Source organism: Hevea brasiliensis, chromosome 5, assembly GCF_030052815.1.
Source record: "Hevea brasiliensis isolate MT/VB/25A 57/8 chromosome 5, ASM3005281v1, whole genome shotgun sequence".
Taxonomy (NCBI): domain Eukaryota; kingdom Viridiplantae; phylum Streptophyta; class Magnoliopsida; order Malpighiales; family Euphorbiaceae; genus Hevea; species Hevea brasiliensis.
Genome location: NC_079497.1, coordinates 10,085,272 through 10,111,353, shown reverse-complemented (window position 1 = coordinate 10,111,353; position 26,082 = coordinate 10,085,272). Strand labels below are relative to the sequence as shown.

General features: G+C 32.0%; 4 protein-coding genes across 5 annotated transcripts; 3 read left to right on the top strand and 1 right to left on the bottom strand.

Moving 5' to 3' along the window:
- The first annotated feature begins 1,359 nt into the window (after positions 1-1,359).
- On the top strand, positions 1,360-3,005 carry LOC131179896 (putative F-box protein PP2-B12). The gene is made up of 3 exons (XM_058146950.1): positions 1,360-1,697; positions 2,025-2,143; positions 2,241-3,005. Exons 1-3 carry the CDS (start codon positions 1,413-1,415, stop codon positions 2,758-2,760), a joined length of 924 nt encoding a protein of 307 aa, XP_058002933.1. The 5' UTR covers positions 1,360-1,412; the 3' UTR covers positions 2,761-3,005.
- A 3,414-nt stretch (positions 3,006-6,419) lies between these two features.
- LOC110644010 (DEAD-box ATP-dependent RNA helicase 3, chloroplastic) lies at positions 6,420-13,935 on the bottom strand. The gene is made up of 10 exons (XM_058146949.1): positions 13,171-13,935; positions 11,720-11,856; positions 11,188-11,602; positions 10,655-10,753; positions 9,769-9,993; positions 8,871-9,248; positions 8,086-8,229; positions 7,892-7,987; positions 7,442-7,749; positions 6,420-6,848 (listed from the first exon to the last, which is right to left on the bottom strand). The coding sequence occupies exons 1-10, from the start codon at positions 13,666-13,668 to the stop codon at positions 6,773-6,775; spliced, it is 2,376 nt and encodes a 791-aa protein (XP_058002932.1). The 5' UTR covers positions 13,669-13,935; the 3' UTR covers positions 6,420-6,772.
- A 3,171-nt stretch (positions 13,936-17,106) lies between these two features.
- On the top strand, positions 17,107-23,134 carry LOC110644011 (uncharacterized). Of its 2 annotated transcripts, none has more exons than XM_021796586.2 (6): positions 17,107-17,807; positions 18,501-18,574; positions 19,661-19,810; positions 20,064-20,349; positions 21,976-22,209; positions 22,319-23,134. In XM_021796586.2, the coding sequence occupies exons 1-6, from the start codon at positions 17,652-17,654 to the stop codon at positions 22,688-22,690; spliced, it is 1,272 nt and encodes a 423-aa protein (XP_021652278.1). In that variant the 5' UTR covers positions 17,107-17,651; the 3' UTR covers positions 22,691-23,134. The 2 variants fall into 2 exon arrangements, with proteins under 2 accessions (XP_021652278.1, XP_021652279.1); XM_021796587.2 differs by lacking the exon at positions 17,107-17,807 and adding an exon at positions 17,822-17,973.
- A 1,990-nt stretch (positions 23,135-25,124) lies between these two features.
- LOC110644003 (uncharacterized) lies at positions 25,125-26,082 on the top strand. Its single transcript, XM_021796577.2, has one exon. It carries the CDS (start codon positions 25,388-25,390, stop codon positions 25,751-25,753), a length of 366 nt encoding a protein of 121 aa, XP_021652269.2. The 5' UTR covers positions 25,125-25,387; the 3' UTR covers positions 25,754-26,082.

The window sequence follows — 26,082 nt, the reverse complement described above, 5'->3', positions numbered from 1 at the left end:
ATTCAGTTATAACTAATGACTAACTGAAATATTTTCAATTACTTTTGATTTTGTTCAATTAATATTTTTATAATTGATTAATAATTTAATTAGTTAAAAATTCGATTCGATTTAATTAATCAAATGCTCACCTATACAACAGTACAATATGTATTTTCTTCTGAAAAAAAAAAAGAAAATTATCATTATGTATAGAAAACAAAATTACATTAGAAATAAAAAAAATGTTCATATTAAATTATATAATCTCATAATTTTCATTTGGCAGATCAATTTTTTTTTTTAATTTGAAATGAAAAAAAAAGCCTTTTAAATATTATCTTCTCAACTTGATTGTTGATTAAACACAATCTTTTTTAATTAAAGTCATTCTCATTCAAATATTATTGGAAGATGTAAACTTAATTTTTACACAATCACAGGTTGTATTTGAAATAAATAAATTAATTCAAATAATTTTATTAGAGAATTTATGTATTTAAGATAAATTTTAAAATTAGAATTTTATTTAAATTTTACTATTTGAAATAACCTATAAATGAAATAAATATCTTTTTTATAGTTTTTATTATTATTTTATAAAAAAAAGCATAATTTAAACAGAAGTATTTTGAATTTCAATAAAATGTTTAATTAAATGAATTAAATTTTCATAAAATATATCTTTCTTTAAATTAATTTATTTGTTTTGAAATGATTTATTTTCAATGAAAAATTAAATTTTATTTATTATAAAAATAAAAAAATTGATTAAAAATTTTTTTATTTATTTCAATTTGTTTATGATAGACTTTTTAAATGCAATAGTGATAATCAATGTTGATGTAAGTTTATAAGTTTGTATTTTAAATTTATAATAAATTAAATTTAATTAAATGAATCCCCCGCTTGTTTCGATCAAATAACTTGAAAATTAAGTATAAATTAAAAATCAGTAAAAAATCAAAACCGATCGGTTTAAACTGAATCGAACTGAAATAGAACGATTCGATTCGATTCGATTCAATTTTTTATTTATTTCGGTTCGGTTCGATTTCTAAAATACATAATTCGATTTTTATAATTTAATTCTGTTCGATTTGATTCGATTCAGTTCGAACCGAATACTCACATCTACTTTCTATTGGATCTCAATATTTTTTTATAGGTTAAAATGCTCAAAAATTAAATTAATAAAAATATTTTTTAATTAAAATTAATTATAAAAATATATATTTTTATATACATGATATAAATATATATTATTAATTTTTTTAAAAAATAATTTTTTTAAAAAAATAATTTTTATTTATAAATATATAAGCACTCCTCTAAATTTTGAAAAAGTTCCTTAACCGCTAAGCTTTCCTTCGTCACCTTTCCTTTCCTCCCTATATATAGAGTTCGACAGACTCGTTGTCCTTTATCTACACATGGCAGGGAATACCGGTGGAGATATGTCCGTCTTACCTGAAGACTGCGTAGCAAAGGTCCTGTCGTTTACGGATCCTGGGGATGCAGCCAGGTTGTCTATGGTCTCTTCCACGTTCAAGTCGGCAGCGGAATCCGACAGCGTTTGGGAGCAGTTCCTTCCCCAAGATTATCGCTCTATTATCTCCCAATCCTCTGATTCTTCTCTCTTGGCCTCTACTTCCTCCAAGAAAGAGCTCTTTCTCCGTCTCTGCGACAATCCTATCCTCATTGATGACGGCAAGAAGGTACTATATTCTTTTCGATTGTACATTAGTTAAAAGGTCTGTCCTTTTTATTATATTTTATATTGGGTCAATTTCGAATGTCAATGTCACTTAGTTATTTAGTTTATGGAGATTTGATTATGACATGAACCAGTGTAATAATCCTTTTTGTCCTAATAATCCTTGCTCTGTTTGTTCGTCATGTAAAATTTGAATTATTCTCTACCTGCAATTTCCCTTCTAAAATTGGCTTTGTGATGCTGCCCTTCCTTCCCTTCAAGAGGCAGTAAGATCATTTTCTGCTATTATATATGCATGGATATTTAATGTTTCCTCTGAACTAAACAGAGCTTTTCACTGGACAAATTGAGTGGGAAGAAATGTTACATGCTTTCTGCGAGGGACCTCATGATCGCATGGGGTGATACTCCTAGATACTGGAAATGGACTTCTGAACTTGAGTCCAGGTTTGTCAGTCTCTCCTGTCTTGCATCCATCCACATCCCCTTTATTTCATTTGCAAAGACTAAATGACTATATGTTTATATTATGAAATTTGAACAGATTTGCTGAAGTAGCTGAGCTTATTGGCGTGTACTGGCTTGAAATCCGTGGTAAAATTGATACTTGTATGTTATCCCAAGAAACGCTCTATGGAGCTTACCTTGTGTATAGGACAACTGCAAGAACCTATGGATTTGAATACCAGCCTGTAGATGTAACTGTGGGACTTGCCGGTGCTGAAGGTTGTAAGCGAAGTTTTCATTTGGTTGGAGAAAGAGAGCAGCAGGAGAATCAGCTATGCCAATTTTTGTCGAGCCAAGTCGGGTTATTCCGCCACAGCCGTGCATCGGGGTCGCAATCACCTGCAGTACCAACCGGAGAGAAGAACAATGGTCAATATCCACAGAAAAGAGAAGATGGATGGTTGGAGATGGAACTTGGCCAGTTCTTTAACAAGGATGGTGAAGAAGGAGAATTGGAAATGAGCATTATGGAAGTGAAAGGTGGTGATTGGAAAGGCGGGCTTATTGTTCTTGGGATAGAGATTAGGCCGAAAGAGGATGCATATGAAAAGAAATAAGCTTGCATGGGTCTTCGTTTTCCACGTAATTGTCAATTTGTGATTTTACATTAATTCACATATGAAGCAAGAGTCACCTGCATCTCAGTCGAGTGCTTCTGCTGGTGAATGGTGATATTGACTCAGGCCTGCTCATTTTGAAGTTCTTCTTCTGTTAATTTAACTCTTATTTCTATTGATCGTATGGCATTGTATCTTTGTTGTACTAAGTATCAATATGTGATGTTAAACTTGTTCCGCGAAAAGCTGCTTTTGTTTTAGTGTTTATTCACTCGCATAACGTAAAGAAATTATGAAATACACTTATATGAGTGAAAGAACACATACTCGAGGTATATTTTACAATTTATTTTAATATTATTTAACATTTATTTTTTATAATAATTTTTTATTAACACAATAAATTTTATTACATAAATAAAATATTATTATATTATGAAATTTATTAATTTCATCAATATAGTATTTATCGTAAAATTTAACTATAAACTAGCAAAAAAAATATAAAAATTATTTTAATCATTCTCATTTTAAAAGTGTTATATTATACTCACATAAATTACTAAGAGTCTATTTGGTTTAACTGTTGAACACAACTGATAACTGTTAGTTGTTACTGTTAGCTGGTAGTGGATAGCTGGCAGCTAATAACGACTGATTTATGTTAAGTATTTGATAAAATTATATTTAATTGTTACTATTGATATGTGAAATGACTAATAAAGGTATATATTATATAATTTATTTTATTATTGAAATAAATATAAAATTATAATTTAATTATATTGTATTATTTATTCTATTATTAAATTAAATATATAATTATCAATCTATTATACTATATCATTTATTTTATTATTGAAATAAGTAAATAATTAATTTTTTTTTACAAAATAATTAAATAACTTTAAAAATATAGATAAAATAATAAAGTAATTATTTGTTGATAAAGAAAGAACTTATAATTAATTTTAAGTTTTTAGATATAAATAAATATTTTATATTTTATGCTATTAATAAAAAATATTTTAATAAAATTAAAATATGTTAATTAAGATGTTAAAATTATAAATAAAAAATATAAAAGTATTAATGATATTAATTTTCAAGTTAAATATAAAAGGATAATATGGTCAAAATAAAAAATAAAATAAAATTAGTTATTAACTTACGAGAAACAGTTCTAAAAATAGAGTTGATACAAATTTTATTTTTTTAAACTTACCAAACACCCTAGTTCACCTGTTTAAATGTCTATTAATTATTAACTGTACTCAAGAGATAAACCAAACACTCCTTACATCTCCTCATACTTGTTTTTGAATTTTAAAAACTCGAGAATGAGGCAGCGAATGTTTAACGTTTGATTAAAAATTAATTAAATATAGAAATGACGATATAGCAATATGCACAAGGTTGGATATATTTCCATTCAAAATTTTATTTTATTTTATAAGTATGTGTTTACGATTTAAAACTATATCTTAAAATATTAGTATTAAATAATATAACACACAGTATATATTAAAATTTAAATATTATTATCTTTTTAAAAATAATATATTTCCAAACATCGATAGATAATTTAAAAATCTAGAGTATATTTTTTTTTAATTTTCAGAAATATAATAGGGATGGTAATAAATAAAATATTTTCAAGTATTTGATCTGAATGAATTTTATTGTGTTAAATTTAGATAATATATAATTGAATTTGAGCATGTTCGAGCTTAAGAAATAATATTTTAATATCAAATTAAGTTGAGTTTTTTTTTTATTAGAAATCAAGTTGAATTTAAATTTGATGTATTGAATACATTATTTGAATTTGTTAATATAAATAAATAATTAAATATTATATATATATATATATATATATTAATATCTACAAATTATATATTTATATTTTAAATAAACAAATTTAAATATTTTATAAAATTATTTGATTTTAAAATATAGATTATTAATAAAAAAAACATATTTTAGATATATTATTAATCAAAATAATAAATTAAAAAAGGTCGGGATATTATTTGGATAGTTGTAATAGTCGAGTTTGGAATGAACATTCAATTAATTTCGGATAAGATAGAGTGAGTTCAAGTTTTGAAAATATTAATTAGATTTAAGTTTAAATATGATAATTTTTTTGTGTACTCTATCTATTATTATAGCACAGTCATGCCAAAGATATATAAGTTAAATAATTAACAAAATTCAAATATTTATAAATTTTTTAATTTTAATAAAACTTTTTAATTTTATCAATTTAATCTAAAACTTTTGCAATAGTTCAATTCTAGCAATTAACTTAATTAGATTACTTAATTGATATAAATATTTCAAAATTTGTTATTAATATTAGTCAATTATTTTAATTTTTTATTTTAGTAATTATTTCAAATAAATTAAATAAAAATATTATTTTATAAATTAAATAAAAATATTATTTTACTTAATCAAATATTTATTACTTTGAAAATTATAATCAAATTTATTTTGATTATATTATTTATTAATATTTTATGTTTAAACATTTGAATTTTTTTATTTGTTAGAACTTAAATTAAAGAAAAAATATGATAAATATATGAATTTATTAAAAAAATGAAAAATTGAACCTATATCTAACAAATCACACTAATCAAGAAAAAGTATTTTGTTTTGATTCCACCAATTTGCTATCAATTTAGAAACACTCTTCCCAGGATCTATCGTAGGAAAAGGATCTGAGGGCATGAGATATGGCCTTTTTACGTTGGGGATCACAGAGTTATTGTACAATTGGGTTCTTGAGTGTCATGAGCTCCTAACTGTGCAAATGATGGAGCGTATTCACTATCAGTAGCCATCTTTGTTTAACGATTGACATGATTTTGGTATGAGGTGGACTTCAATTCTCGTTCCATCGGCCGAGAAGCGGATTATGGAGGCAATTTCAGATGCTTGTTGCTATCAAGTCCTACGCGCAAACGAAGTTGAGTTTGAGGTTGTATCAACTGAGCGCACAAATATTGTGAATATTAGAAGTCGTGTGTGCTCATCTTGCCTTTGGCAGCTCTGTGGTTCACCTTGTGCACATGCTGCTGCAGCAATTATTTCTTGAGGGCAAAATGCCCGATTTGCAGAACCCTGTTTCACAGTTGCAAGTTATTGGGAGACTCACTCAGATGATAAATCCTATTCCGCATAAAAGCCTATGGAGGGAACCAGGTGAGGGAAATGAGGGCAGAGGTGCCAAGGTTGACATCACAATACCCAAAACTCGCCGGCCTCCTGGAAGATCAAAAAAGAAGGTTCTTCATGCAGACAACTTCAAGCGCCCATGTCCACGTGGCAGCACCACATTTTGCATTTTCTATCCATGGTTTGATAGAACAGTTTAGGCACTATAACATTTTTCTCTTACAATTTCGGACAGGTACCATAACACTTTTCCCTGTCTCCTAACACAGAAAAGTTTTCTTTCGAGACAACTCGACTGAAAAAAGTTTTAGACCTGATGTATGTGCACCTTCTATCTTAATACAGGGATCCTACCTTCCTAAAATTAAGCAAAAACTGCCGTTCTTATTTTAGTAAAGTACTATTTTTTAATGTTCCCAGTCCATACAATTATTCTAATAATTCTCCCTCAGTTAATTCTTCTTACTAAATGATTAGATAATTAGTACTAATTGAACGTCAATGAATCCATAACAAGAGGTCCGTTGTTTGAATAATCTAGTAAAAGAATATGTAACAACTTAACAGAATCAAATATTTAACCGTATCACCGCCCAAATAAAATTCCATTAAAATGGATTTGACTTTCCAATCAGCCGTTGTTAACTATTTCTGGGAGGGAGAGGGAAGAGGCGAGAGATGGAGAGAGATGATAAAAATTTCAGGTCCCCCAACTGCTCCCTTGGGAGAGTTACAGGTTGCAAACAAAATAGCAGAACAGGAACTCCCAGCAGCAACCTGTAATTTGTTCTGTTTGATGACAAACCTGATTTATATGGGATCTGAACTAAAAGGCTCTCTTGGTAGGACAATCTGATGCTCTGTGCCCAGGCCGCCCACAGTTAAAACAAGCACCTCCAAAGCTTCTCTCGCACACATCAAAATATACCGTCAGTTTGTCAATAAATCAATGTATATTTGATCAAAATTAACTTTTATGTTAACAGTCTACAAGAAATACATTATCAAATCCCTTAAACATATCAGAACATGAAAATCAAATAAAACCTTGATTAGAAAAAACCAGAAGCCAAGAGGAAAAAGCCAAAAAAAAAATAAAAAAAAAAAGTAGCAACAAAGATTAGAAAATCATCGGTAGCAGCATCAGGCATATACAACTGTTATCAATCCCATTAAGGTTACTGAAGCTAAAACAATTGAAATTCCTAATCTTATTTGTATAGTGGCTCAACACAAGATGTCTTGGTAAAGATTGCTGGCCCACTTTTGTTTTACCCCTTCGCTATACTTCACACTAATTCTCATGTCTCCATTACTGTATCGGAATTTAGGAAAGAAAAAAAAATGTTTCCATGTGCCTTAAATTTTAATCATCTTAGCTATATATGGGAGAGACAGCATAAGAAGCACTATAATAATAATAATAATAATAATAATAATAATAACAGAACCAACAAACAAAAAAGCACCAAGTTTCTCATGCAGTATTACATACCTATCTCGAGGTGAAGACCTGCTTGATCTGCCACCGTTAATCAGCCAATCATCACTGCTGCTTCTTGAATAGCTCCTGCTTTTTGAATAGCTTCGGCCACCTCGCTGTCCACGCCTATATGTATCTTCATCATCATCAGAAAAATCTCGACCAGCACCCCTACCCCGGGAGGCTCTAAAACCTCTTTGGCCCCCCCTACTGCCTCTGGCACTACTGCCCCTGGCACTACTGCCCCTAGCAGATTGATCTCTGCTAGAAAACCTGCCATAGTAATCACTGGGAGGCCCATCATCTTGTAATGAAGGCAACTGCAAGTAAGTCAATAAAACATTTTATTACCTTATCAGGTGGCAACGTACACAGATTTTAGTAATTATGTATTAGCCATTTAAACAGTATTGTGTTCACTGTTCACATAGAAGATGATGAGAAAGGGACCCAAAAAAGAACCTTTGTGATTTTGGAAATATTGTTTCCAGGTGGTAATTGCTTATTCAATAACTCTTTAGCAACCTCCTCTGGAAGATCAAAAACTGCCCCTTGAATCTGACCAAAACAATAAATAAATAAATAAAACCTTACTCATTTTGAAGAAGCCGATGCATCAATCAATAAACATTCAACTCAATATAGCTAAACCATACCTTTTCATCAGCAATTAAATATATTTTTCCAACTTCGTCTGCTGCAGCAGTATAAACATCAGAAAGAAAACCAGTGACAGATCTAACAGACAAGTATCCTCTAGAATAACTTGGATCCCGTGTCAGCTGCAATGTTATCCATCCCTGAAATGAAAGGTCCAGTTCAAATTATTTGCAGGAGACTACAAACATTGACTAGAAATTCAAAATTGTAATACAAATAAAGAAAAGGAACAAGTATAACCCCACAGGAAAGTAAAGCATAGGTTTGAAGTACTACACTGATCACTGGCATTGCACAAAGTTACTTCCTTGAGCAGTTCTCTTCTAAGCATGTTGATGAGAAAACAGCAGCAAGTCTATCATAGATTGTGTTTGCATGGGTGTGTATTTGAATGAATTTGGGCATGACATTTTTAAATTGCTTAAATGGTGCTTACAATGAATATGATTTGTTTGGTTCATTAGTGGAGATAGATACATTACACCACATGAAAACTTGTTTAGTAGCGGTTGTAAAGTCATAATTTCAAACGCAAAATACTTTACAAGTATGAATCTTAATTTAATATATACACAATTTGAACCCAAAACTCAAATTTAAAATCCTGATTTTCATATTCCTTATCCAAACCTAAGTATATAACTTTGGGAAAGCTATGCTATCCTTAAATGTAGTATCGCATAAGTTCAGAATTTAAAATCTAATTTCACAAGAAAAAAGCCCACAAGACAAATCAAAGACTTGCATAATACGATTTAAAATTTGATGGCTGGAGGCTTACCTGCTCATGGTTAATGAGAGATCGAGATGAAGGAGGCTGGGAAAATCCACTCAAATGTGCAAGTGCAGCAGCAAGAGCACTTGTGCCTTGTTCTTTAATCAATTTCTGGGCAGCTGGGGTGAAAAATTCAACAGACTCAGCGTGAACTCCATTTAGAGTCGCAACCACTTGCTCAGCTGATGACTCCAAAACTTGCTCAGTAGATGGTGGACCAACAAATTCAAACTTGCACCCCACATCACGCTCAAGAGATCTAACTGTCCTCCTTTGACTACTACTGAACATCAGAATGGCAGTACCTTCCTTGCCTGCACGTCCAGTACGACCAGACCGATGCACAAAAGTTTCAGGATCATTGGGAAGTTCATAATGGATAACCTGGAAAAAGGTGTGAACAAGGCTAAAGGTTATTATCATTTTTCAAATACAAATAGAACTTGAAAGTTGGAGGAGTGAGATTTTAAGGAAATGGAAATCTTTCCACAGAAAAGTTCTTGTATGTTGCAAAAAGATCAATATTTCTTGGATAATACCTCAGGTGACCTCATGAGTGCATATTCCTTCAAAAGTACACAGCTAAATAATAAACTCAACATGTTCTCTTAACTAATGCAATGAAATGTAATTCTACTGCATACACGAGTTAATCTTTAATGACTACTATGAGAAGAATTTCCTAGAATCAGATTTTTAATTGAGAAGATATTAACTAGTTTCACATACCATTCTTAAAAATTTTTAAAAAATAATAAAAAAACTATGGAATTGTCCAAAATCTTGTTACTAGTTCAACAGTATCTTAACATGTGCAATACTGTCAACTAAAAAAGTTTAACATGCTTCAAGGGAATGGGAAGTTCCTAATACAAGGATTACAAAAGCAATTTCTTGACCTTACCAAATCAACATTTGGAATATCAAGCCCACGAGAAGCAACATCTGTGGCAACAAGCACTGTAAATTTTCCTTGCCGAAAGCCATTTAAAGTTCTCTCTCTCTGGTGCTGAGATATATCTCCATGCAATGCCTCAGAAGCTATACTATTTGTTAATGCCATTGACACTTCATCAGCATCTCGTTTAGTCTGAGTAAAGATAATAGTCTTCCCACCCTTTGCATAAACCTGAACATAACAGCAATATTCAATTCTTACATTGATTTCTCCCAAACAATAATCAATACCAAGCCTAATTGAATTAATATAAGAAGTGCAGTAATGAGCACAATGGGTATATTACATGAGAAAAGAACAACTGCCATAGATTTGAACGTGTGCATTCAACTTGAATATGTAACAACAGATAATTAAATTAAAATCAAAGTTTAGTTGTTTAGAAAGACAAATAAGAATAAAGGAACTATAAATGAAATTTTGCACATTTGTACAAGTAAATCTTACTATCCTAGTAGTGTATGACTCCCTTTATTTTGAAGTACATGACCATATATTGCTAGCATTGTTTTGGATGCTTCGTGACCAACTGGCCATGCTTCCAAAAGTCCAACTTCTCAATGTCCATTCCTTGCATATGGTCTGTGGTGTCCTCTTAATCATAAGAAGGTAACCAAGTCAACCTAAGAATTTTCTTCATTCCCAGGGTAATTTATATCTTAACAAGCAATATTGACACTGTGAACAAAATCCTTCTTAAAATTATCAGGAAATGCATGTGAATATAAGAAACTCTTCAGAACAGCAGAAACTCATACAGGCTTGGCTTTCACAGAAAATCCAATAAGTGATAGCATAAATAGATTAAATGGCAGGGTCTGCTGATTCATACTGTTACAAGATCACCAAGAATGCTCCGCTTTGACGTTGCAGTAGAAGATACGGCATATAGTTTGATTCCTTCTGCCAACTTTTCCTCTTGGTCACCAACCTGCAAAAGATATCATCAACAACAAAATCCATGGTTTAATTTCTAAATCAGCAAATCTTAGACGTGCAAATTACCATAGTTAGTCTATCTTCAGAGAACAAAAGCTAGCACCTATAAATTTGATGCAAGAGATGTCACATGAAAAATGGCCATTAAACAGGAAACTATTTCATGACGTCATAAAAGGAGGTATAGACATTATTTCTAGCATGTCAGTCACACATTGGGTCCCTCTTTAGACAGCACATTTAAAACTTCAAAGCATACTTCTAGGGCAAAGTTTCATATGACAGAACCATGATTTGCAAAATGAATGCTATACTTCCAAAACCCCATAAAACCAATTCAACTGAATTAACATGCAAATCTCAAATCAGTAAGTAATTCAAAGAAAATGTAAAAATTAAAGTGAAGAAGAAGAAGGAGGATTTTACCAAATCAATTTGAAGAGGGTTGTCCAAATATTTCCTCGCCAATTTTTTGACCCAAGTAGGCATTGTAGCAGAGAAAAGCATACTCTGTCGTTTTGATGGAAGATTTTCTAAAATTACTTCCACATCCTCCTCAAATCCAAATGAAAGCATTTGATCAGCTTCATCAAGGACCAAGTACTCAACTTCTCCCAATCTAAGGCTATTGCTGTTGATCAAATCAATTATTCGACCTGGAGTTCCAACGACAACATCAACCCCATGGGAAAGAGCATTTCGTTGCGTAATATATGAAACTCCTCCATAAACACAAACAGTGTTCAAGTAAGGTGCAGACTCATTAATTTCTTTCTCCACTTGCTTTGCTAATTCACGAGTTGGTGCTAGGACCAAAACTCTAGGAAGCCGGCCAGTTCGGCTGGAAAGAACCAAAGAAATGCATTTATTGAACACAGTTCAAGGACAACTGGTGCCATTATTGGCTTGTTTGCTTAGCATTTTCATAAAGATTTAATTATTGGGATCTGATTTGTACCTTCGTGGACTTAGTTGTGTCGTATCTTCTGTAAGGTGTTTAAGTATTGGGATCCCAAAGGCTAATGTCTTCCCTGTCCCAGTCTTTGCCCGAGCAATGAGATCTCGACCTTCTAGTGCCGGAACTAAAACAGCCCTCTATATCATTGAAGAGGGACAAACAAGGAAAAAAAAAAGGCTTGCCTTCAAAAGATAATAAACATAAATTGAGATGAACAATAATTGACCACTAATTGTTACCCTTTTGCAACCATGAATCCATGTGAATATTTGCCACTCTCTTCAAACTCAAGGAAAAACCTTAAACTAAAATTTAATTCAATGCAAATAAAATGTCAAGTCAATATAATTTTGGGATATTTTGTCTGTGCTCCGTATAAGTGATTAGATAATAGAATTACAGTATAAAAGATTGCAAAGGAGCATCCACACAAACTCAAATCAATTGCATACTGAAGTAAAGGCGTGAAAATTATGCCAAGGGCAGATCCGCCTTATGTTGAGTGGGGTTCAATTGACCCCACTCAATTTTTTCTCAAACAAAAATTCCATATATATATTGCAATGAATTACCCATTCGACCCATTAAAATAATTTTTACCCCATCAAAACTTTTAAAATATATTATGTTTAATAAATTTAGACATATTATTTTGACAATTATTGTACTCAATGAACAATAATTAGCATTTAGATTAATAATTATTGTACTTATTGTTTTTGACAATTGACATGTAATATATGAAAAATTAGTGTGTACATTAGTTTGTCTGTTTATGAAATTGGCTTCGATATTACTTATTGCAACAGCAGGTATTGAAAAAGTATCATTTGCAATAAAGATAGTAAAGACTCCATTGCATAATCGAATCAGATACCAGTTGTTGAATGATTATTTTATTACATATGTTGAAATATATTTTTGATAGAACTGATAAGGAAGCAAATAAGTAACACTTCCAAAAAAATGAAAACCCGTCCACTACAGTTGTAAATTTAAGATTATTGCGAGAATATATTATTTTGTAAAATTATTTTCTTTTTTTACTCAATATTGAAAATTTTTATGCATTATCATATTTTTTTTTCTCTCATGAGATAGTTTATTATTGTATACCAAATTTTCTTTTCATCTAAATTGAGCAAATGAAATTTTTTAACCTGGCTCCGCCCTGGCACTATTCATAATAAAAAGTGAGGCAATAGCAAATCAAGCTTATGTTTCTTCAAAATAACATTTCCGATGAAATGGATAACCATTAGCAGACATTTGTGAATAAAAAGGGGGAAAAAAACTGTGTGCAATACAAATGACCACAACCCACAAAATTTCAGCTTTCCTTTAGATGTCCCACTGAGAAATGAGCACAAATAATCTCACCTTTCCTCTGTTCATTTTCTTCTTGAAAAACAACAAAAAAATAAATAAGGTAAGAGATGGAAGAAGAATACCTGAATGGGGAAAAGATGAGTAATTCCACGTTTCTCAAGGGACTCAACAAGTCGCTGGGGCAAACCCAACCTAGAAATGGCAAGTTCATCTTCATCAGGAAAACTGTCACCACCGGCGGTCTCAGTTTCAGACTCATAGACCCCGCTTCTGACATCATTATCACCATCAAAATCAGAGAGGCGGCCACTGAGGCCTTTGAAGGCCTCTTCACTGAGAATAGAATTGGGAGTGGCGATAGCAGAAGGAACAAAAGAAAGCCGATGTTTATAGTGGGCACTGCTCTGAAGAACCAAGAGCGGTCTCCCTCCTCCTCCGCCTCCGCCTCCGCCTCCACCTTCACCACTGGTTACCAAAGAAATGAAGTGAGGCTTCTCATACAAGGGTAGGGGAAAAGAAAAAGAGGATAAAGTGGGGGTTGCCGTGGTGTGCCTTCTAGTTGAAAGCTCTGTAGAGGGAGTACATAATATAGAGGAAACTCCAATGGCGGAAGAAGCCATTAGTATGGGGAAAAGTCAGCCTGGGATGGAAGAGAGGAAGTGAGTATGGAGAAGAAATGAGAAAGAGACTGAGAGGGAGGATAAGAGCAGTGCGTCAGAGAAAGCTCTTCCCTTGAAAATGTAAGGACTCGCACAGGTCCACCTCGGTTGCTATCCTGTTTTCTCCACTCCCCATAAATTTTGCCGTTTAAAGAAAATATTAACCCTAAACAAAAGGGAAAATATAATCAGTTGTCGGCATAAAACCCTACTCTAATTAACGGGAAAATCCGGTTCATTTGTCAAATGGATAAGGCTTTTGCCCATTTGTGATTTTATGATCAAATTAATTCACAATTTTTTATTTAAGGCGAAATAAATTTAACTTAAAAAGTAAAATAAAATAATAATTTTTTAAAATTTTAATATTAAATATTATAATTTTAAATATTAAAAATGATTTATTATCAGAAAATTAAAAAAAAAAAACAAATGTGTGGAAAATAGAAGGGAAAAATGATAGAAAAAAATAAAAAGATAATTGATTTTTTTTATTTAAAAAAATAATAAAGAGAGGATAAAAAATAATTTTTATTTTTTTATTATTTTTTAATTTAAAAAATAATAAAAATATAAAAGAAAAATATACTAACACATTAAAATTATAAAATTATTTATTTTTAATTTTTTTTTTAAATAAACAAAACAAAATTATAAATTTATTATACTTTTTTCTCATTTTATTTCCCTCCTTTCCTATTTAAATAAAAAAAATAACAAAAAAAATTCCTTATTTTCCGTTCTTTATTTACCTTTCCCCCTAAAAATATTTTCCAGAGTGCTAATCTCCACCAAAACAACCCAGAACTTCACAAACCCACAAACACGGTGTTTCTTTTTCTTCTTCTACTAAATCTCTTACCCCATTCTTTTCCCCACCAACGATGGCTCCATTCCTCCCCTCGTCATTTTTGCTCGCATCCATTGGTTTTCAACAGTATTGTAAGAACGAGCAGCCTTAATAATTTAATTTTTTTATTATTATAATTTAATAAAATCAACAGTATTAATTTAATTTTTAAAATTTAATAAAATTTATAACTTAATTTTTATTATTAGAATTTTAATTAATTTTACTTAAATATCAAAATATTTTAACTAAGGAAATGTTAATATCTCAATCAAGTTACGTGCATTAAGGATAAATAAGAAAAAATATTTGTGAAGTATGAGGACATTAAAGAAAAATTGAGAAATTATTTTAATGATCTCTTTAATAATAGTCAAAATGGTAATAGCGTGAATATAAACTATAGAATAATAGAAAATAATGTGAATTATACTATAATGATTAAATCTTTAGAATTAAATGAAGCACTTAAGAGAATAAAAGTAAGCAAAGCTGTGGACCCAATGAAATACCAATTGAAGTGTGAAAGTGTTTGGGAGATATGAAAGTTGTATGATTAACTAAATTATTTAATAAGATTATAAACTCAAAAAAAATGTCTGATGAATGGACGAGGAGTATTTTAATACCTATTTTTAAAAATAAGGGAGACATACAGAATTGCTAAAATTATAGGATAATTAAACTCATGAGCTATACTATGAAGTTGTGGGAGAGAGTTGTGGAGCATCGACTATGTCATGATACTTCCTTCTCTTTCAATCAATTTGGCTTCATGCCCGGTCGTTCAACTATGGATGCGATCTTTCTTATTAGAAGCTTGATGGATAAATATAGATATGTGAAGAAAGATCTACACATGGTTTTTATTGATTTGGATAAGGCTTATGATAGTGTTCCAAGAGATGTCTTATGGAGTGTGTTAGAACTAAAGAGGATGTCTATTAGGTACATACAAGTGTTGAAAGATATGTATGAAGGGGCAACTACTATTGTGCGTACAGTGGGAGGGTACACAAGAGGTTTTCCGATCTCAATTGGATTACACTAAGAATCGGCTATAAGCCCTTACCATTTTACATTAATTTTAGATGAATTGACTAAACATATACAATAGAGTATTCTTTGGTGCATGATGTTTGCGGATGATATTGTTCTGATAGATGAGACGCGAGAATTAGTCAATAGAAAACTAGAGCTTTGGAGAAGTACTCTAGAGTCAAAGGGCTTTAAGTTAAATAGAAGGAAGACAGAATATATGCATTGTAAGTTCAATAAATGCCAATCTGGTGATAGGGAATGACTTTTATGTGATAGCAATATTTTTAATAAGTTGAAAGAAAAATTTTACCGTACAGCCATACGACCGGCTCTGTTATATGGTAGTGAGTGTTAGAAACTGAATGAGACGTATGCGTCTATGATAAGAGTTGCAGAGATGAGAATGTTAAGGTAGATTAGAGGATAAAAAGAAAAAAAAAATAGGTAGACCTAAATTGACTTTGAGGAGAGTAGTACAATATGACGTAGAAGCATTACACATTTCTGAGGATTTAACCAAAAATCGTTTAGAATGAAGAAAACGAATACATATAGCCGACCCCAAATTTTTAGGATAAAGGCTTAGTTGAGTTAAGATGAGTTTATCAAAATATTTTAACTTTATTTTAAATTTAAAAATAATTTATTTAGTTAAATTTTATTTTATTGATAATTTAATTTTTAAAATTTTATTAAACTCACAAATTAATTTCTATAATTTTTAAACTAAGTATTTTAATTTTTAATATTTTAATAAATTTATAAGTTAATTTATTCTATTAGAATTACTGTTATTTTTTCATTAAATTTAATAAAAATATTAATATATTTTTAAATTTATTTTAATTTAAAATAATTTAATCTTTTAAATTTTATTTTAATAAAAATTTCTATCCACATTTTTATTTTTCATATATAATATAATATATGAAAATATTATAAATTAATATATATGTATAATTATTTATGTATTATTAAAATAATAATTACATATATAGAATTTTATAAAATTATAAAGTTTATTTACAAATAATTGTAATATTTAAGAATTAATTTATAAAATATATAAATGATTTTGTAATTAGTTTAAATTTTTAAAAAATTTAAAATAATTAATTTATATTTTAATAATTTAAATTTAAAAGATATTTTAATTTAATGAAACTCACAATTTTAAAAAATATATTTAATTATTAATAAAATAAGATATTAAAATTAAATTATGAAAAAATAAAATTTTAATAATTAAATTATTATTAAATTAAAAATAAAAATTAAGACATTTTAATTATTTTTTTAAAATTAATGATGATTTTATAAAATATCAATGACATAATTAAATTATAAATTTAATAAAATTTTATCAATTAAATTACTTATTTTAAAAAATACAAAAATTAAATTATAATTTTATTTAATTTCAGTCACTAAATTATAATTTACCTTTTTTAAAACTAAAGGGGGTAATTGGTGAATAATAATAATAATAATAATACTTAGGACCAAATGATAATTATCCTTTCTTCCCAGCGATACTCTACAGACAGCGGGACAACAACGAGCTGCCGTTATTGGGTGCTAGTGGAGCGCTCCGACTCATCTCCTCCTCTTCCTCCTCCTCAACCGCCACCAGCCAGTTGTTATTCCTTTGCCTCCTCCTTTGATTTTATCTCCCTTTCTTTCAGATCTCAACTCTCTCCCCAATTTTTACCCTAAACTCGCTTTCTCATTAAATCTAATCAATCTTTTTTAACTTCCCTAATCTTTCTTTTTACTCATCACTAATCAAATCTCGCCTCCTTCTACAGTCCTCTTCAAATCGCTAATAATTCAGCAAAATTCGTCCATTCGCTTTTCATTTTCTTCACAATGAAGTTAGGGTTACGATTTTGCTAATTTCTCCTTTACTCTGAATTCGTTCTTCCGCCGTCAGCCTCCTCCGCCTATCTGAAGACGAGGAGGCCAATCATACCGCTTCTTATATTTTTCATTTTTTAGAAATATCGTTTCTGGGGGAGGTGTTGATTTGGTGTTGGTGGATTAGTTTCTTGCTATGGCGGAATTGGTTCCTTTTTACTACAGCTTTGTTGCCTTCTTTTGCACTGCTGGAGCAATCGCATTGGCCGTTTTCCACATCTACAGGCATCTCTTAAATTATACTGAACCTACTTACCAGAGATTCATTGTTCGCATCATCTTTATGGTTCCGGTCGGTGCTTATTCTGTTTCACTTGTTCAATTATTTTCTATCTTTAATTCAAATTTGAATGCTGCCCTTAATACCTTGTGCAAACATAAGAACGTAAGTGGAAGTTCATCTGCCAAGAAATGTATCAACAAACAATTTTTGGGTATTGCCTGACACATATTGCCAAGTATGTTCTTGTTGCTTAGCAATGCTTTAAAACCTCTACCGGTTAGAACCATCACAAGTCTTGATTTATGTTGCCTTCATTTTCTTTTATAATGGTCCTTTTGATTATGAATAGAAAATATATGCAAGCAAAACACTTGAATTTGCATGGTTAAGGTTATGATAAGAAGCCTTGAATTGGAAATGCAATAATACGCATATGAGCTCAAGAAATAAAATTTTGGATTGTCTCTGTTTCTTTGTTAGGATTTTTAAAATTTTCCTCATAATTTACTTGTTTTTGTGCATGTTGAGCTCAAACTTGTATGCGGATATCTTTTGTTATTACTAGACAGTATATATTAGTCGTTATTATCTCTTTTTCTTTTCCTTTTGTTTTCCATTCTCTGCATTTTGCTTTCTACATGGGATGGGGTTAAGAGTGTGTGGTAGACTGTACTTTATGAATATTAATTTATTCATATATTGTTTTGCTATATCTCTAACTAGGGTTGGTTTTTTTCCCCCTTTTATTTATTCTGTGGACAGATTTATGCGTTAATGTCTTTTTTATCTCTCATTTTGCCTACGAGTTCAATCTATTTCAATTCCATACGAGAAGTGTAAGTATTTCCATACTTGAATTTTATTATGAGTATTGCACATATAAAGTTTAACTTTTTTTCCACCCCGCTGTTCCCTGTTTAATGCCTGCTTTGCTCTTTACTTAATTTTACAATAGCAAATGGAAAATGGTATATTTAAATGTTTACAACTTAGGTCATGTATGTGCGCCATATTATCGATCCTTATATTTTTATTTGTACACATGGATATGGTGATATTCAGACAAGAATAACATTTCTGTCAAAGTATATGAAATGTGGTGACACGCATCTTTGTGGTGTACTTGTGCCATGGTGATGTTATTGGTAATCTCATCCAGTTCAGTTTAGTCAATTTTACATGGTTGAACAAGTTCATTTCCATCCGTTTTAAGTCAACCAACATTGCTACAAGATGTTGGCTTTCATCTTAATCTGTTTTGAGTTGCCAGTGTTATCACTAAAATGGACCGCTGAGTATAATTGGTGGCCTCATCATGGTTTGTTCTGAGGATGCAGGGATTATGTCCTTAGTTTAATTCTGGTAAACTAGCCTTGGCCAATTTGAAGGGGTTTCTCACTGTGTTGGCTCATGAGACCTGCTGCTGTGTGCTGCGGCAGCTGGGTGGTCTCATCATGGGTTGTTCTGAGGATGCAGGGATTATGTCCTTAGTTTAATGCTGACAAACTGCCTTGGCCAATTTGAAGGGGTTTCTTATTGCATTGGCTCATGACACCTGCTGCTGTGTGCTGCAGCAGCTAGGTTTAGGACCTGCTCTTCTGTGCTCGTTTTTAACCAATGACACAAAAAGACATACATGTAAAAGGGGAAGGATGTAGATCAGCATTGTGAAAATAATTTTCAAAGTTTTTGGCATCATTCTTTTATAATTTCTTCTTAAGTTAAAAATTTGATATTTAATTGTCCTCTTTTCTGCATCTAGGATTGGATGAACCAATTTTGTCTGCAATTCTCACTCTGAAAAATAAAGAAATTATCTTCTGAAGTTAACATGTTTTACACTGAAGGGAACAAGAAACTGTAGTCTTCTGTACTTTTTGCACAAAAGCCCTTACATGCTAATGTTTTGTTAACCATTTCAGTTATGAAGCTTGGGTTATCTATAATTTCCTGTCTTTATGCCTGGCTTGGGTTGGTGGCCCTGGAGCAGTTGTTCTAAGTTTAAGTGGTCGGGTTCTGAGGCCATCCATGTGTCTGATGACATGTTGCTTACCTCCAATACCACTAGATGGGTGAGTTTCTCATTTTGCAACACTCAGTTGACAGAAATCCTGTTTATTACTTTGCTTAGAAATTTGTGGTCAATAATCTAAATTGTTATAGCCATTTATGTGTTTGTATTCTTCTCTGTCTTTCTAGCATGCCTTACTGTTTTAAATGGCCCAAATACTTAATATGTTTCTTAATGCTTTAATGAATCAAAATTGGTGTGCCATCTTGTTTTATATATAATTTCTGACAGCATTTGTGTTTGATAAATGCTAGGCGATTTATAAGGAGGTGTAAGCAGGGGTGTTTGCAGTTTGTGATTCTGAAGCCTATCTTAGTTGCTGTTACTCTTATACTTTATGCAAAAGGGAAATATAAAGATGGAAATTTCAGTCCGAACCAAGCATACCTATATCTTACCATCACCTATACAATCTCATACACAATGGCTCTGTATGCTTTGGCATTATTTTATGTCGCATGCAGGGATCTGCTTCAGCCCTTCAATCCAGTTCCCAAGTTTATTATGATTAAGTCTGTTGTTTTCTTAACTTACTGGCAGGTAAAATTTTCATAGTGCTTTACAGACACTTAGTTCTTATTTCAATATTTATCTGCATGCATTTGCTTTTAGCTGTCACATTACATGCCAGAAAGAGAAGAAACAATGATTTTAAACAACGTGTCAAAAGAGAAGAAACAATGATTTTAAACAACGTGTCCTTTTCCACAGTGAAATTGCTGGCCTACTTGCATCCTTATTATGTGGCTCTGTATCTGGTGACTCTTAACACTGAAATTGCTCTCTGATGAAATGTTTGTGACATGAACAATGTGTTAGGAATTTGTTGCATGAGTTCAGATGATGCTTTCAATTCTGTATTCTAGCCTTTCTACATCCATACAGTCCTTTGTTAATAATTTCTTATCTCACTTTCTTCTAGCACTGTTTTCTTATCTTTTCTTTACTTTTATCAATTCTTTGCATTCTGCCATCCCCAAATCAAGATCAAGATCAAGATCAAGATCAAGATCAAGATCCTTTTTTTTTTCTCTTTTTAAAGTACCATCAAATCCACTTAGAGAAGTAACAGAGTCTTGCCCATGTTGAATCAATAACATTGCAATGAGGTTGTAATGACACTGGCTTTCCTTCCCACCCCCTTCCTCTCCTCCCTTCTCTCATTCCTTTCTCTTTTCAATTCCCCTTTTATGATATTTGTTGTTCCAACTAAGAATTTGAGAGAATTAACTTGATGAGTCTTTTTGCCAGTGTTTTTACTTATTCCGCTTACTTCACATGATGAGAATCCAGTATTGATTCTTCAGATCTCCATATCTGACCCAAACCTCAGTCGTAACATTGGATTTCCCAGGATTAGTTTGCTTTCTCTCCAATCACTATTAGCTAAAATATGAAATGGATATTACGGCTATGGACTGTATTGGGGAACTAGCAGTTGTTCGTTGCCATTAATTTCCTTGGAACTTTTGCTGGTTGTTCTTTTGATTCTTTCTCACTCTACTGGCAGTGGGGATCCCATAACCATACCCGTGATCAAGCCCTGTAATTTGGTCAGTGTCTAATTAATCATGCATGCGCTTCTCCCATACACTTGTTGTGTGAAGTTATAGTGTGATGTTTAAATGGGTGCTTTCTACTTTTATATGTTACCCAGTGCTAGTTGGGTTCCTTTTTCATGCTTTTTATTAAATATTATCGGAAATTGTTTTGTGCATGTCTAAAAATAATTTGATGAAGTTTTGACCTGCAGTCGCTTCATTCCATTTTTTAACAACTTTCTTATGATAGACATCCGTCCTCTTGTACTGAGTATTTATCTTAGAGTTGCAAGAATTGCTAAAGACCAATAGAAACAGTTGTTTTCTCTTTGCCGATTTCTTCTTTAAATTAGTTTATACGTAAATTGTAGTGGTACTCCTTATATAGGGTAAGAGCCCATCATTGCTCTATCAATGTTGCATGCTTTCTTAGCATCTGTGCTCATGATCACTTATTAATTGGGTTGATTCTCAATTTGACTTATCAGCATCCCTGTCTTTTGCGTTAGATTTTATCTGCTGACAGAAACATACCATACATGCACAAAGAGTTAGAGAGAGGAAAAAAGAAAGAGATTCAAACTTGTTGCTTTCTCAGAGTATTTCAATTTTCTTCATTTTTTAGGGAGTTTTGGTTTTTCTGGCTGCAAAATCTGGATTCATAAAGAATGCAGAGGAAGCTGCTCAGTTTCAAAATTTTATCATATGTGTTGAGATGCTTATAGCTGCTGTTGGTCATCTTTTTGCATTCCCATACAAAGAGTATGCTGGTGCAAATATCGGTGGATCTTGCGGTTTAACAGGAAGTCTTGCTCATGCCTTGAAGTTAAATGACTTTTATCATGATACTGTTCATCAGGTGTGTGCCTAGCCTGATTTTGTACCTGCCATTTGGTTTTCCTGGTAAACCATGATTCTTTTTTATTTCCCCTTGAACTATGCCAATGACTGTGCAAAATTTTTTGCAGTTTGCACCAACTTATCATGATTATGTGCTTTACAACCATAGTGAGGGTGATGAGGGAACAAGAAAGTATCGCTCACGCACCTTTGTGCCAACTGGACAGGAGATGGATGCTGTCAGAAGAAACAAACACATGTTTGGAAACAAGCTGGATGAAATTCAACTCTCCAGTCACTCTTCTTCCGGTACAAGCACTCCCAAAAATATCACTTCAGTGCCTGATTCTGCAAATTCTGATACCATGAAATCTTCACTGCTTGTGGATGCTTCAAATTCTTTATCTGTACCATATGACATGTCACTTATTGACATGGACTTGTCCAATTACCCTGAAAAAGTTCCTGCTGCTAATGAAACTGGGATTAGGCAAGGATAATGGAGTAACTGCAGTAAATAGGTAGAAGGGTGCCCTTGAAGAAGAAAGTTAAGATGAATGCGAGAAGTTATTTCTAGTTCGGGGAAGCGTCTTATGCATAATTGTGTGCTAATACTGATGTCAATTTTCTCGAGCGCATTAAAGCCCTCTATTCTCTCTTTTTCAGGTTCAGCATTATAGTCTCTCATGTTAGACTTCCCGGCTTCCCCTGATTATCATTAGTGGCCTGTTATTTGCCATCTGCTTTGTAGATACAAAACTTCTAGTTTCACACTTTCAGCATTAGAGTTCAAAAATGAAAATGGGTTATTGAATTGTGCATTTGCCTTAGCATATTTTTAGGCTTTTTGCTCTGTTGCCATCTGATATGTAGATACTGTACTTTCAAGTGTCAAATTTGCAGCTTTATGGTTTCAACATGATATTGGTTTTTTAATTTGTTAATTATGCTTTCAGGAAAACTATTGTCTAATGAGTTCCAGGATTCAAACAGGGAACTCTTGAATCTTTTGTCTGATGTATGCAATTATGGACTGAATCTCATTGATCGTTATGTATTTTGGCGCGAATTCATTTGTCATTGGCATTTTCATTATGGTATTAAATGATTCTCTTTCTAATTTTTTATGCCTCTTGGTGTTGTCATTGAAAAGGGAGTTTTAAGATTGGAAGTGGGTTTCTCCTGCAGCCTTTTTTCCAAGGTTGTTCTGCATGTTGGTATGTGGTGCCGTTTGTTTCAGCCAATGAACCTTCGCTATGTCATGAGAATTACATTGAATAGGAATTTCTTCAAAATTTCTGTGGATGTCAACTCATAGGTTTTCCAATGGATCCAAGTGATGGTATTTATAGTTTTCATGGAACTTTCCATTAATTTGCTTTCTTTGCGTGATAGGCTCTCTCCCCTATTAATATGTGTACGTGGATTTAGAAATTTCTCATGGATTATTATGCGTCATGATATCCAAATTAGTTAAGAAATAGCGGCCACTGCTGTGTGTGAAGGGCACTTGCTTCATGCAGAAATATGACAGAACAGAAATGCATGGATTTAGGTCTTGATACCGAGTGCCATACGTTGATGTAAAGATATGTCAGATACGACCACATCAGTTGCATGGTTAAAACTTGCAAATGAGGAAAATGCCGTAATTTGGGTTGGTTATACCTGTCTTGATAAACTCTGATCTGTATATTTTATTCAAATTTTCCCGGAGCTTACAGATCACAGCGATCTGGCAATGGCTGTTTTTTCCACCCTCTCCCCATTGCTTTTCAATAGTGTCCTAGATCCCTCTGCTGCATGATTGTTTATCCTCCAAGTATGCATCATCTTGAGGGTGTTGTGCCTTGTTGGCATTCAAAGAATATTAATTATCTCATGCATTATCAATTAAAATCTCAAACATGCTCTTAAAAAATTGAGGTTAAAAGGGGAGCCTAAAAAAAAAAATAATAAAAAGGTTAAAAGAGGAGTGAATGGCAATGAGGCATTGACCGTATATAAAAAGCAACATTATTATTTAATTTTTATATTCAATCAAAATAATTATTTAATTTTTTTATTTTAAAAATATATTATTTAATTTCTTTGTTTTTAGTATGTGAACTATTTGATTTTTAGAGAAAAAATAATTACAAACTAAGTAGTTGATGAATTTAAAATCACGAGAACTAAGTGATATTTAAATTTTAATTAATGAAAATATTTTTTATAAATACTTTTACAATTATTCATTTTTTATAAATTTAAAAATTTCACATTTAGTTATGAAATACGAATGTTCTGACTATCTTTACTAATTATTACTCAGATTCCGCTTGAGGCACGAACTGACCAATGAAGATTAGAAGTGCATCGCTGTCAAAAGGAACTAATTGATAAGTATCACTGTAAGACAGATCGATCGACTCAAGTCAGGTTTAACTACGAGCTTTTTAATTTTAATAATTTAATAATTAGGTCAAAAAAATTATTTTAAAATAAATTAAATAATTTATAAAAAAAATTAAATAATTTTTTAAAAAAAAAAATTAAACGGTGATAATAATTTTTTTAAAATAAAAACTAAACAGTGATTTTTCTTATATAAAATTACAATGAGACAGAAAAGATAATAATTACCCCTCATGGAAGAAAATGGAATCATAATTGGCGTGAAGTACCAAATTTCCCTTTTATATTTTGTTTCGTGATGGATTGAAATTAGAAAACTACACAAAGTGATAAGATTGTGATGATAATTCTAATTTGGACGGCTAAGATGAAGTCCTCTCAACCAAATCCCATCGGTGGGTGAGACTTGAGAGAGAAAACTAGAAAAAGACATACAGAAAATAGAAACACAAAAGGCACGTGACCGTCCATCGTATCTCATCCAGAAGAAGGCGACTGCCCACGTGTTTAAAGCGTATAAGAAGGAAAAGTTTGGCTCTTTTCGGCTTCGCTCCTGCCTGCTGCGGCGGCGCACTTGCATTACCTAAACCAAGCAAAGCAAACCCAAGCCACCCTATCCCCACCGCCACCTCTTCATATACATATGCTTGTGTGTCTTTGTCTCTTTTTACGGTCAAAACCCCTTCTGTCTCTTTTTAGCCTGGAAGAGGAAAGATTTGATCTTTCTTCCTTACCAGTTGTTTAATTTCTGTTCTATTCCATTGCTTGTAAGCCAGGGACTGTCTGGCAAGCAGGTGTAAATGGCTCTGGTGAACAGAAACTTTGCCCATATGGGTCCAACTCCTATTTTGAGGAGTGATTTGTTAATTGGATACACAGAACAGAACTCGTTGATGATGGAGAAGAGGCAGTTGTTCCTGAGAAGCTATCAGTTCTGCAGAAAAAAGAGTCTGACAGAAAGAATCAAGAGATCTTTGGTCAGAGTGAAGAAAGTGATATGGCTGAGACTACGATCTGCTCGTAAACTTCGAAGGTTGGTGTGGTCTAGACTTCGTAGTGCGTTCTATTGTCGCCGCAGAAGAAGTTTTCTCCGTCTCCGTAGTCCCAATCACCATTGCTACTATTCTACTTCTTCTTCTTCTTCTTCATCATCCTGTTTCTGGTAGGAATGCTCTAGTTTCTCACTTTCTTTCTTCTCTCTGTCTGCAATATTATGTCTAGCCAAGAAACGCTTAAAATCTTAATTTAGATTGAATAGCAGGTTTTTATATAAACTTGTTTGCTATATGTGAGATGTTCCAATTCCAAACCTCTCCAATTCTATCTTCTATCAAGAAATTCTCAATGTTACCAGACACAGTTTCTTAGTTTCATGTAATTTCAAGTTCAATCAAGTCATGAATCTGTCATCAAAACTAGTGGTAGTTGTTGGAGGCCCCAAGAAAATGCTGTAAACGTGCATGAATTTCTTTATTATCATTATCAGTTTCCAGAA